This window comes from Notothenia rossii, assembly GCF_949606895.1.
Source record: "Notothenia rossii genome assembly, chromosome: 1".
Classification (NCBI taxonomy): domain Eukaryota; kingdom Metazoa; phylum Chordata; class Actinopteri; order Perciformes; family Nototheniidae; genus Notothenia; species Notothenia rossii.
Window position 1 is genome coordinate 42,863,603 of NC_136912.1, and position 14,196 is coordinate 42,877,798.

At 43.4% G+C, this 14,196-nt stretch overlaps 1 protein-coding gene across 1 annotated transcript; it reads left to right on the top strand.

Moving 5' to 3' along the window:
* Positions 1-6,711: 6,711 nt before the first annotated feature.
* LOC307039746 (uncharacterized protein) lies at positions 6,712-11,459 on the top strand. The gene is made up of 2 exons (XM_079682109.1): positions 6,712-6,796; positions 7,318-11,459. The coding sequence occupies exon 2, from the start codon at positions 8,245-8,247 to the stop codon at positions 10,504-10,506; it is 2,262 nt and encodes a 753-aa protein (XP_079538235.1). The 5' UTR covers positions 6,712-6,796; positions 7,318-8,244; the 3' UTR covers positions 10,507-11,459.
* Positions 11,460-14,196: the final 2,737 nt, after the last annotated feature.

Sequence of the window (14,196 nt, forward strand, 5' to 3'; positions counted from 1 at the left end):
AATCATAAAATCTATCGATCATAAATCTATCGATTAGATTTAAGAATTCGAAAATAATAAAAGTAGGGTAGACATGTGGATATTATCCGGCTGAACAAAACGTGCATTTATCTAACAGGTTCGTTTTCCACAGACCTTATTTCAAGCTATTTTCCAAAATCCTATGGAGAAATCCCATTGCTTTCTGTCGAGGGAATCCGAGCGCGGCTTACTTCCGGGTTTAAGGACGCGTCACTGCACCACTTGAGACACAATGAGAGAGTAATGTCAAATGACAGTACAATTGACCAATCATATCTTCCCTCTAAATGGGCGGGCTTTATTTTCGCGGACTTTATGACAAGTTCTGCCCGCTAGAGAGGGAGACCAACAAGCCCTCCCGTCTTCACATAACTCGCAGAGATGGCATTTAACCCTTCACATTCCAACAGAAACTGAACAGGCAGATTCGAAAGATTTATTTCTTTGGAAATGTTATTTTAAAAATACAATTAAATCAAGTTATTTTTGGTAAAACTAAAGAAAAATGTAACAACAACAAAATATATAAAATAATATTTAAAAATATATATTTTTAATGTTTTCAAATATAATCTTTTAGAATATCTTGGGCCCTCACAGAGGGCCTAGAGGGCCCTGACGGCTCGCCACTGCTCCAAACGGAACACACCGATGCGTGTGGTGTCATAATGGGAATTGGGAGGCAGGGACCTTGCATGCCTGGGGCTAGCAGGCAGGGGATAACACACCGAGAGGAAATTCGAAATCTAGCCAGGTAAGAATTTCAACAAGCCTGGTTTCTCCATAGTCATCTGGCGCGCCTCTGCCAGAGCAACCTCTCGCTGCCGAACCCCAGACGCTCCCCTCCATTGATGAGAGCAGTTAGCCAAAGAAAAGGAAAAATCCAATAATTCCTGCTCAAAAGGATCTGCTGGGCCCATATCTGGTTGGTTCGTACTGTTACGGTTGAGTGAAGGAAGCAGGACCCAAATGCAGATGATTGCTGATGAATGCTCTGATTAACCTTTATTTCAAGGATAATGAAAACAACTCAACACACAAAACAGAACACTCACCGGTGAACTCAGTCACCAACAAAAGACGAACCAAAACTGAACACAGGAAGAGACAAGACTAAATACAGGGAGGGGTAATCACAAGACGAGAAACAGCCGGGCAGAGTCGGAGAAACAAAAGGGCGACAGGTGAACACAATCAGACAATTAGACACACCAGGGAAACTAACGGCAGGGAGGAAAAACACAGGAAGAAGGACCAGACCATATACAAGGAGGAAAACACCCATAACCCGACATACAAAACTACAAACGTGACATATCATAAGAATCCTGACAGTTGTTGTACCTCCAGACAGCAGCTTGTGGCTTTACTGTATCTGCACACACCAAGAATCAGCTCACTTACTACACTAGCTCAACCTTATTAGCCTCTATTCAATCATTCCATCCACTTATTTCAATTTTAAACTGCTACAGTGAGTTGTGGACAACATCACAGAAGGGAGAATTATGATTCCAATATGATATGAAAAGGTACACAACAAAGGCAGTGTCTCAGGCTGATGTGGAGGAGCCGCTTATGAAATTCAGATTAAAATGGCTCAGATGTCGTCACTCAAGGTCTTAAATGCTCACACATGCATAAAAAAAAAAAAAATGACAGACAGACAGACGCGAATTCACTCTGACGGTGAGCATGAAGCGGTGGACGCGGCGCTAATCACGCGATTGAGGCGATTGAACGGTACTGCATCAAACGCGAGAATATGGTAAATGGTAAATATCACGGTAAAATATGTTCATTTTGTTGTAGTTATACTTCCCGAGCCAGCGCGTCTTGTTTGAATGATGCGAGTAAACACAGCTGCCAGCCGCGGTGAAACTCGAGCGTTTAGAGCAACACACTCTCACTCGCACACAAATGATAATAAACAAACATTTGTATAAAGCATATTTGTCCACTTATATGTTGATAAGAGTATTACAAACTTTGAAAAATATATCCCTCTAAGGTACATTTAGAACAGAAAAAAAATGTGCGATTACTTTGCTATTAATCGTGATTAACTATGGACAATCATGCGATTAATCGCGATTAAATATTTTAATCGACTGAAATCCCTACTTTTTACTAATACACAACAAATTGGCGACGAGGATGGCCGTGGCTTCTACTCCTTTACCTCCCAGTCACACCTTTCTTCAGTGTCCGGGAGAACCTACAATGCCATTTGGAACATGGCTAAAAATGTTCGAAAACTATCTGCTAATGATCGACATGGAAGGAGCACTGCGGTCAACTCAGCCGTCTCTCAAATTTGCTTGGTCAAATGAGCAGTTCTTCATTTTTTAGAGCGTGATTTATAGCGCCTTCACGGTAATCGCTGAGAAGCGGCACTAACGCAAGAGTAACCCCTAGATTCCACCGGGTCCGTCTGCGGCGCGTTACGGCTGCGCCGCGGTTTTGGTCCGGCCTCCTCCGGCGTCTAACGGCCCGTCTACACTACAGGCATGAAAAAATCTTGGAGCTGGGCGTGTCTGAAGCTTGGCGATTTTTTGCGATCACATGAATCTCCCGCCCCCGACATACAAAGCAATAGCAATGTTAAAACGAAGTAAACTGGATATAAACTCTCCAAACAGGCGAAAAAACGACCAGTTTCACCCACTGTCTCTGCCACCTCCCTCCATGCCTGGTTCCTCCGGTTTGTATCCCGGTAAATAGTTCCGGTCGTAAAGAACCGGGTGATTTGCTACCGTAATATCTCGTTTGGAATATGAGGAAATGAACTGCGGTCTGGCTCTCCCAGCTTGCACGCGGTTTGATTGGCTGCGCTTGCACTGGCGGGATTTGCATAAACGGGATTTCATTGGCTGATGCCAAGCATCGAGCCTCAAAAGTTGAACATTGTTCAACTTTTGATGCCGATAGATGCTCGTGATGCTTGCAAAGCCATGCCATGCTCCCCACAATGCAGTTCGGCGAAGATTCAAAATCTTCTACGTCACCCCATTCAAGTGAATGGGCGAAGCGTTGAAAGCATTTTTTGATGCCTGTAGTGTAGACGTACCGTTACCCTACCGGGCTTGTTTCAGAAGCATTTCAGGAGTGGAGCGTCTTGCCTGCCGGCTCGCAGTTTTTGTTGATTTGGGCATATTTCCTGGACAGGCTACTTTGTACAGACAAAGTTCATAATAATTGCAATATCCCAGTTATAAACGACATGAATCAAAGATGTGTTGCTGTATTTTAGTGGTAAAAAAATGCATTCATCATCATAATTATTCTATATATATAATTTACACAGTGCCTGTAAACCGGAGGAGAACGCTGGCATTTCTCCTCCTACTTGAAAGACTACGGAGGGATAGGGTCTGCACAATTAGTTTATATGTGTATATATGCTATGCTCTGAACATTCCACTTCCTGCCTGCCCGACATTACCTTACCCCTAGTTTCCACCGGGTCCGTCTGCGTCGCATTACGGCCGTGTTACGGCCGCATTACGGCCGCGTTACGGCTGCGCCGCAGCGTCCGCAAGGGTCGCGGCCACTCTAGTCAATGGGTGGTATTCCACCAGACGCGCCGCGTTACGGCTCAGAAGCGTCCCAGAAGCGTCTCGCCTTTGGGCTCCGCTCGAAATAGGATTGAAGTCTATTTTTCGACGCCACGCAGCCGTAAGGTAATGTCAGGCAGGCAGGAAGTGGAACGTTCAGAGCATATACAGGACTGTCTCAGAAAATTAGAATATTGTGATAAAGTTCTTTATTTTCTGTAATGCAATTAAAAAAACAAAAATGTCATACATTCTGGATTCATTACAAATCAACTGAAATATTGCAAGCCTTTTATTATTTTAATATTGCTGATTATGGGATACAGCTTAAGAAAACTCAAATATCCTATCTCTAAATATTAGAATATCATGAAAAAGTATACTAGTAGGGTGTTCAACGAATCACTTGAATCGTCTAATTAACTCGAAACACCTGCAAGGGTTTCCTGAGCCTTGAAAAACACTCAGCTTGGTTCAGTAAACTAAATCACAAGTATGGGGAAGACTGCTGATCTGACTGCTGTCCAGAGGACCGTCATTGACACCCTCCATCAGGAGGGTAAGACACAAAAAGAAATTTCTCAAAGAGCAAGCTGTTCACAGAGTGCAGTTTCAAAGCACATCCACAAAAAGTCTGTTGGAAGGGGGAAATGTGGCAGGAAACGCTGCACAACCAAGAGAGATGACCGCAGCCTTAACAACATTGTGAAGAAGAGTCGCTTCCAGAATTTGGGGGAGCTTCAAAGACAGTGGACTGAAGCTGGAGTCCAGGTATCAAAAGTCACTGTTCACAGACGTGTCCGGGAAATGGGCTACAATAGCCGTATTCCCATGGTCAAGCCACTTCTGAACTCAAGACAACGGAAGAGGCGTCTGACTTGGGCTAAGGAAAAGAAGCACTGGACAGTTGCACAGTGGTCCAAAGTCCTCTTTTCAGACGAAAGCAAGTTTTGTATTTCATTTGGAAGTCAAGGCGCCAGAGTCTGGAGAAAGGCTGGAGAGGAGCAAAATCCAAGTTGCTTGAAATCCAGTGTGAAGTTCCCACAGTCAGCGATGGTTTTGGGAGCCATGTCAGCTGCTGGTGTTGGTCCACTCTGTTTCATCAAGCCCAGAGTAAATGCAGCTGTGTACCAAGAGATTTTAGAGCACTACATGCTTCCGTCTGCTGAAAAGCTCTATGGAGATGAGGAATTCATTTTCCAGCATGATCTGGCACCTGCCCACAGTGCCAAAACCACCAGTAACTGGTGTACTGACCATGGCATTACTGTCCTCGATTGGCCTGCAAATTCCCCTGACCTGAACCCCATAGAGAATATGTGGGGTATTGTGAAGAAGAAGCTGAAAGACACCAGACCCAACAATGCTAATGAGCTAAAGGCCGCTATTGAAGCATCCTGGGCATCCATAACACCTCAGCAATGCCACAGGCTGATTGCCTCCATGCCACGCCGCATTGATGCAGTAATCCGTGCAAAAGGATTCCCAACCAAGTACTGAGTGCATTAATGGACATTTTCAAATGTTTGATTGTGTTTTGCTGTTATAAATCTTTTTTTTTTACTTGGTCTGAGGAACTATTCTAATATTTAGAGATAGGATATTTGAGTTTTCTTAAGCTGTATGCCATAATCAGCAATATTAAAATAATAAAAGGCTTGCAATATTTCAGTTGATTTGTAATGAATCCAGAATGTATGACATTTTTGTTTTTTTAATTGCATTACAGAAAATAAAGAACTTTATCACAATATTCTAATTTTCTGAGACAGTCCTGTATAGCATATATATATAGGCCTATATATATACACACACAAAAACTAATAATAATAATAACTAATCTTAAAGTCAGAATTGTTTTTCTCCCAAATATTTTTTTTTGTTCTGAGAAAAAAGTCAGAATTCTGAGAATAAAGTCAGAATTTTGAGATTAAAGTCAGAATTCTGACTTTTTTCCCCCCCCAAAAATTATGTTTTTTTGTTCTGAGGAAAAAGTCAGAACTCTGAGATTAAAGTCAGAATTCTGAGATTAAATTCAGAATTCTGACTTTTTTCTCCACAAAAAAATTATGTTTATTTGTTCTGAGGAAAAAGTCAGAATTCTGAGATTAAAGTCAGAATTCTGAGAAAAAAGTCAGAATTTTTTCAAATCCTCCCAAAAAAAAAGAAATCATGTGGGCCTAATCCTCTTCCATAGTATCCTCTGTCCCTTGCTTCATTAATGTCTTTTTACCAATACACAACACTTGTTTTGTATGAATTTGTGTTTCATCCAATCACAGAGCTTGTTGACTTATCACAAGGTTTGTCAAAGCAGACATGCGTCGTATCAACCATGGCCGTATCTACCATAGATTGAGGTCACCGAGGTCCGGGCCGTTTCTCAATCGCGAGGAAACTGGCTTCCAAGCCAATATTTCAAGGATACTACATCATTGAGTGCCGCCGAAGGACTGTTCCAATCTCCAGCATACTTGGAATTCCACCGAGGCCACGTCCTTGGTTTGGGGGTAATTTCGGGGCTGTACATGGGTAGACTTCGCGTCCTTCAAATCCCCACAATGCTTTGCGCACGGACCAATTTCAAAAACCCTTGCGGAGAATGGCTGAACCGAGCAGCGCAGCACACATTTAAATGTAAGTATTTAGTGGCGTAGAACATGTGTTGGTAAATATGTTACTTTGTTGCATTTGTTATCACCAAAAATGTGTTCCGTGAAAGTAAAGCAAGTTCATAATTAGATAGACATCGTGAAGTATTTATTTTCGGTACAGTTTATGTTGAAACCGTTAGAGAGAGTGGCACACTTGTTAGCCTGTTCCATTCTTCTTTGTTTTCGGAAGCCGTGGCTTGGAAGTATACTTGCTTCGTTTCTGAAGGAAGTGACTTGGAAGTATGCGACTACCAAGCCAGTATCCTCGCGATTGAGAAACGGCCCCGGTGTCAGTACCATATCTGCTCGGGTGTATTTCCGTCACATCCGTCATATCCGTTCTGCCCAATGACGTCACGCGTTGTGATTGGCTGTACGGTAATTTACCCAGGACACCGCCTACTCCAGCCTGCTCCAAATAAGGGCAAAGAGGCGGAGCCGAGGAAGGACCTACTGCCACCCCATGCTGCCACCGAGCTGAAAATTCCAGAGCTAGCTGAAGCTACCAAGCTAAGCTAACATGCTCACCATCTGCACACTGCCGTGGCATTTTACGTTTCTAAGGTAAGCGGACATGAAACTATTCAGCAAAACTATAAATAATAATCTAAGTTATTGAGTTTTTAGCATAATACTTCAGAATCTTAAAATCCCTTAACGTTTGTATGCAATTGTGCTAAATTCAGCAATGGAATAAAGCAAATATTAATATGTTTGCATGACATTAGTTATTTATATTTTGATATCACTTAATTATACGTTTAATACATTTAAGTCAAGCTAAGGTACATGTGATGGTAGCTAGTTAGTACTCTTACCTGTGAGGCCTCCTCCAAACAGCATAATAACCAGACTGTATCATTAAAACTAAGTACCAGTTCTAGATCCTTGACTTTAGACAAACAATTCAAAAGACAACATGTATTTAAGACCAATCTTTATTTGAAGGTGCCTCTTAACCTGAGATATTAGTTATACAGTAATAGTATTGACAATTAAAAAAAACTGAGCAACTCAACAGTCAACTTTATATTTCTTATTGTCCCAAGCATTTATTATTTTCATTTTCCCCCTCTCATATTCAGTGTGGACGGATTGAGACAGCGTGGTGTCCAGAGAGCTGCTGAGTCTTCAGGGAGAAACCTCCGTGTGATGGACGTCCTGTCTGTTTGTTTGGCCCGGAGAGGACTGAGGGTCTTTCCTCTGCGAGGGGGACCAGGCCTGATGGAGGGGCCCATGCTGGGCAAAGCTGATACTGCACAGGCCTAGTCTGTCACTTTATTTGACTAAATGTGTTTACTTATACATTTAATCTTACTCTGCCGATAGGAGAGGACACTGGCGTGGTTTGTTCGCCGCTTCTCCACCGCTATCCTACTTTCAGTTCGTGTTTGAACATATTTGATCTGATTTTTCTTTATACATCGGTTAGTTATATATAACATCTGTCAATATTGGCTCCAACTGAATCTCTACTATTTTCAAGTAGTTTTCCGTTACCTATTTGCTTTTTCGCGCGTACCGGACCCTAGCCTGCTAGCTCGTTTGCTACCAGCCTCCAGCCGTTGGCCGTCAACAATCTCGTCAACTCCCTGCCATCAGCTGGCCACTAACATTGGACACCCTCGTCTCTGCACAACACAGCTACGGTGGGAAAAAATATTTTTAACTGTCCCGGTGCGGAAAGCCCTAGTAGCTGTGACCGCTACCTCTACAGCTAGCCAACCTCCAGTCACCGGGTGGCTACATGCTAACGCTAGCATTGGACCGCTCTCCTTCTTTTCGTCTCTTAGCCTTCATTCCACTGACTCCCGCAAAATCACTGATTGTCAACAGAAACTTCGCTACTCACTCCGATCACCTGCCATGATGTGTGCTTTCCTCCTGTCTGACATTAATCCTCTCAAGAGGTTTGTTGTGAGCTGCATCCTTCCCGGCCGACATGACTCTGTCATACTCCATCGCGGAACTACTCCAGCTAAAGCACACATCCACTCACCAATTGCCTAACGATGATCTCCGCCATCAGTGAACATGGACTGCTACAACGACCCAAATACATTCACCGAAGCTCCGGACGAAAGTTTGTTTACTCCCGGTCCGGTCATTCCATCTCATCCATCTGGTCTGCTGCGCGCACTGACACACCCCCTCCATTTCATCATCACAACAACCAACACGTGCACTCTGCCTGCCTACGCCCCCTTCCCAAAGCACCCCAGCCTGTTCAAACTCAACCTCATCTTAAACTTCCTCCGTTTAACACCCGGTCTCTAAACAACAAGGGTCTCATTCTCAATGAATTCATCACTGACAATAATCTGGACTTTCTCTGTATCACAGAAACTTGGCAAAAACCACAGGAATACTTCTCCCTCAACCAGAGAACACCCCCATATATTGAAAAACCATGCCACCATGGGCGTGGAGGTGGAATTGCCACAATTCTAAGAAATAATATAAAAACAATTGCAATAAACATCCCTTGCCTCTCCTCATTTGAACACCTTGCATTTAAACTTTCTGGTCCAAAACCCCTGGTTAAAGCAGTCATTTACCGTCCCCCCAAACCAAACCCTGCTTTCCCCTCGGTTCTTGCTGAATTCCTCACAAAACTTTGCTCTATCTCTCCATCTGTATTATTACTTGGTGATTTCAATATTCATGTCGACTCAAACGACTCCAATACCGCTACAGAACTCCTGGACATACTCAACTGTTTCAATATCACACAAAATGTTGATTTTCCCACCCATAAAAAAGGTCACACACTGGACCTGATCTGCACCACTGGCATCGCCATCAGCAACCTGACCACCTATGACCTCACCATCTCCGATCACCTGGCCCTCATCATGGACATCCTAACCCCAACCCCCCTCATCAAGCAGAAGCGCACCATACAATTCCAGAATATCAAGTCCATTCACCCCTCCTCCCTCTCCTCCCTACTGGCTGACACCATCCATGACTCCACCGTCACCCAGAATGTTTCCCCTACTGACCTGGTCAACACCTACAACAATGCTCTCTCCTCCTGTCTCAACCAACTCGCTCCAATAAAAACCAAGTATGTCTCTTTCACTCACTCGGCCCCCTGGTACACCGATCATCTCCGTTGCCTCAAAACGAAAGGTCGCCAGCTCGAAAGACATGCTAAACGAACTGGTCTCACTATCCACAAAGAGATTTATAGACTGCACCAACAGCAGTACAAAGATGCCCTCAACAGTGCACACTCCTTCCACTACTCCTCTGTAATACAATCTGGCAGCAATAACCCAAAGTCCCTTTTTTATACTACTATTAAAAAGCTCCTCAACCCCATGGATAATATCTCCTTCACCACCTCAAAGTGTGAATCCTTCCGCTCATTCCTCCAAAGCAAAATTGAAATAATACACAGCAACATAGCCAACTCCTCCGTCTCGTCTACCACCCATCCTTTTCCGGAACCTGCCTACCCTCCTCCTTCCAGGTACCCTTTTACAGCCTTCAGACAAATTACCTCACTGGACATAGTTGCCCAAGTCACCGGCATGAATACCTCAACTTCCATCCTAGACCCCATGCCCTCCACCCTTGTCAAGGCCTGCCTCCCACAACTCACTCATCTTATCACCACAGTCATTAACCCCTCTCTGTCCACTGGAGTCGTCCAACCTGATCTGAAACTCGCTGCTGTCTCTCCCATACTCAAAAAAACTGGTCTCAACCCTGATTCCCTCAATAACTACCGGCCCATCTCTAACCTCCCATTCCTGTCAAAAATTCTGGAGCGAACTGTTGCCTCCCAACTAAAATCCCATCTGGACTGCAATAACCTTCATGAACCTTTTCAATCTGGTTTCCGTACTCGCCACAGCACAGAATCTGCCCTACTCAAGGTGACCAACGACATTCTCCTCTCTGCTGACTCTGGTTCCCTCTCAATTCTCATTCTCCTTGACCTTACAGCCGCATTTGACACGATCAACCATTCCATCCTCATCAACCGCCTCCAGTCTTCCAATGGCATTACCGGTACTGCCCTCTCCTGGTTTAAATCCTATCTCTCTGACGGACATCAATTCATCTCCATTAACAACTCCAAATCCCCCACAGCCCCCGTCAATCATGGCGTCCCTCAGGGTTCTGTACTTGGTCCCCTTCCCTACAAATCCTCAGTCAACACCAACTCCAGTTCCACTGTTATGCTGATGACACACAGCTCTACCTCTCAACAAAATCAATTTCTCCAACCACACACTCCCAAGCAGCACCTGCCTCACTGACATTCAAATTTGGATGCAAAACAATTTTCTAAAGCTTAACTCTGACAAATCGGAACTTATAATCATTGGCCCAAACTCACTTACCCGCTCAACCCAAGATTTTTCTCTTACCATCGATGGCTCCATTGTCAACCCCTCCACTCACATCCGTAACCTTGGCATCATCCTCGACCCCACCCTCACTTTCCTCCCTCACGTCAACCAGGTCACAAAAAACGCATTCTTCCATTTAAAGAACATCGCCCGCATTATACCCTCCCTCTCATCGACAGCTGCTGAAACTCTGATCCATGCCTTTATAACATCCCGACTGGATTACTGCAACAGCATACTTTTTGGTTCACCTGCATTCACACAAAAAAAACTTCAATATGTCCAAAACTCAGCTGCCCGCTTGCTCAGCTCCACCCGACGCTCCGACCACATCAGCCCTATCCGCCATGACCTCCACTGGCTCCCCATCAAACACTGCATTGACTTTAAAATATTACTTTTCACTTTCAAAGCCCTCAACAACCTTGCCCCCGCCTACCTCTGTGACCTCATCCAACGACACACCCCCACCCGTCGCCTCAGGTCTAATGAAGCTAACCTACTGCAGCCCATCAAGACAAAGCTCCGGACCTGGGGTGACAGGGCCTTCGCAGCAGCCTTCCCCACACTCTAGAACTCCCTCCCCAGCCACGTCAGATCCGCCAACACTCTCACATCATTCAAACAATCCCTCAAAACTCACCTTTTCACTCTTGCCTTCAACTCCTAATCAACTAACCCCTTGCCCTTATTCCTCCTACCTTAGCACTTTCTACTTTTGTTGTTATTTTGTTTTACTTGCTTGTAAGTGCTTTGAGCACCAGGAAAAGCGCTTTATAAATGTAATGTATTATTATTATTATTAATAGGTTTACACCTTCTGTCCATATGTGCTTTTTATTTAAAGCATGTTTGATTAACTTTTGGTTCACATTTCAATAAATTGTATTTGTATTTGCACTTCTTTTGTACATTATTCTTACTGAAAATGTTAGATTACACATTCACATCTGACTGAAGATTGGCCCCATTTATTTTTGACATTGCAAACTCTGCGGTACAAGGAACAAGTGATGTGAAGCTCATAAAGCGAGGTAAATACAAATAATCAGCTGATGGAGTGTAGATGTGGAAATAGGTGCATTCGATCAGCTGACGGTTTTTACAATAAAAGTAGTTTCTTAGTGTACTGGTCTTAAAATCTCATAGCATCAGCTTTTAATTTTCCTCTTGGATGTTCTTCTTGTACCTCAGAGAAGGAGAACATGTAGTGTCTTTCAGGCATGTCCTTTCCTAACAAAAATTACAGGAAACATAACATATATTATTGCAGAACAAGTGTGTTATTTATGAAAGCGGTGTGTTTGTGTGTTTAGGGCCTGTACGGAAATACACCCGAGCAGATATGGTACCCCGAGCAGATTTGGTACTGACACCGGACCTCGGTAATATTTTTCGAGCTGTGTACATAACAAAACTTGTGAAATAATTGCACTAAACGGGGTTCTTTGTAGTACTTCCATTTACTGCCGATGGGGACGCTGCATAACTACGTAGCCTCGATTAAAGCAAACAGAAGAAGACGACATGTATCAACAAACCACCGCAGCCCGGGCCCTTTCTCATTTCATCAAATCCCCCTCCTCGACTCCTCGACTCCTCGTTCCTCCGGTAGTGACCCTGAAATGAATTTCAGCGCGCCATGTTGAAGGACGTCTCATTTCTCTAAATGCGCTTCGGGGACCGAGGATCGAGCGTCGAGGAGGCTCTCTGTAGGAGCTATAACCGAGGATACACTCATGGGTCCTCCACAGTCCTCCACGGCTCCTTCGTGGATGCATTTCCGTGAACAGAGATGTTTCAGAGAGTCGTGACGCACGGCCGGACTTATCTCAGCCAATCACAGCTCTGCATGCATCCCCTGGATATTATTTGATTAACTGCTTTCATCGCGTCGCGATGTTTACAGTGAGAACAGCTGCGAGGTCCCTGCAGAAAGCAGAGCAGTGTGTAAAATATATATCACTCAGGCCTACTCTCTTTATTTGCTGTAGTTTAGTAGATATCTACAAGCAAAGAGTCGATATTTTTCTAAAACCATTTAGTGCTTCACATAATAAAATACACAACGGCTGTAGCCTGATTATGCTTTAGGAGCTGTAGGTGTGTGTGGTACAGTGTGTGCGTAGATGCAGCGGACAGACAGGTCTCAGTTGGTTTGGTGTCCTCTGCTTACTTTTAATACTTGTAAATACAACCTTTGGCCCATAATTTATTTTCCTCATTGTAGCGACCAGAGGGGGGGGGGGGGATATATCCAGTATCCGATAGTGTTACGTTATTATGAGAGTGCTCTGTTTGATTCTGAAATTGTATATATTTATATAAATATATACAATATATATATATGTATGTGTGTGTGTGTGTGTGTGTGTGTGTGTGTGTGTGTGTGTCCACATCTGTAGCCTGTTATATATATATATATATATATATATATATATATATATATATATATATATATATATATAAATAAACGTGCATTCTGGTATGTCAGGAATGTTTGAGACGGAGAAGAATGAGGAAGTGGAAACGGAGGAGCTGAGAGCAGCGGAAAAAAATCATTATACCGCACTGTGAATGAATTAAAAGTAAATATCTAAGTCGTCATGAACACATCTGTCCATCAGACAGAGGGCTGCTGTGCCTCCTGTCATCATTAATGGACGTCTCTTTAAAATGACCGCTCAGGGGAGAGGAGTTCTAATTTCTCTAACCGCCTGCTGCTTCCCCTCCTCTCTCCTCGGTTCCCCTCCTCGGCTACTCCGCTCGCATCTCCTGTGGGCGGGACTAAGTCTCGAGGAAAGGAGTCGAGGAGGGGAGTTAGAGAAATGAGAAAGGGCCCCGGACTTGTACCGGAGCAGCGGAGGAGTGAGGAAGTATCTACAGATCTGAGTCCAGCGGGCTGCTTGTGTTTCTGTTTATCAGGACATATGACCAGCAGATCCTGTCTGAACGCTCTACGTTAGTCAGTGGACGTCCGACAACATGCACACTGACTTATATTGCAGCTAGCTGGCTGCTATACTTTGGTTTAAATTGCGTGAATAAACTAGCTAGAGAGCTAAAGTGAATTACATTCATCCAATGTCAGAAGGATTACCTTTTAACAAACGTTGTAATGCTTTTCTTTCATTTCAATTTGAGTAAAAACAATGGAGATATAACATTGTATTGTTTTCTTTTTACACTGACTCAGATATAATGAAAAGAATACGTCAGTTGAAGTTCAGCTTTGGTAAGGAAGAGACAGGACAGGCAGAGAGAAAGCTAGAGAGGGAAAGTGATGGAAGTCAGGAAGGAACTGCAGGTACAGTCACACAAAAGAATGTAGGCTTAATAACCCCATCTCCATCTATCTATTTTAGGGCCGGGACTCGATTAAAAAAATTAATCTAATTAATTAGAGGCTTTGTAATTAATTAATCGAAATTAATCGCATTTTTAATCACATATAAATATTTGACCTGAGAACATTGAGAAGCAATTTTTTTCAAATGGATTTTAGTATAACATTGAATAATGACTGAATACATAAGCTTAAGCAACAAAGCATTGTTTATTTTTTTCAAGGTGGTACTTAACCAAGACCAACAGAAA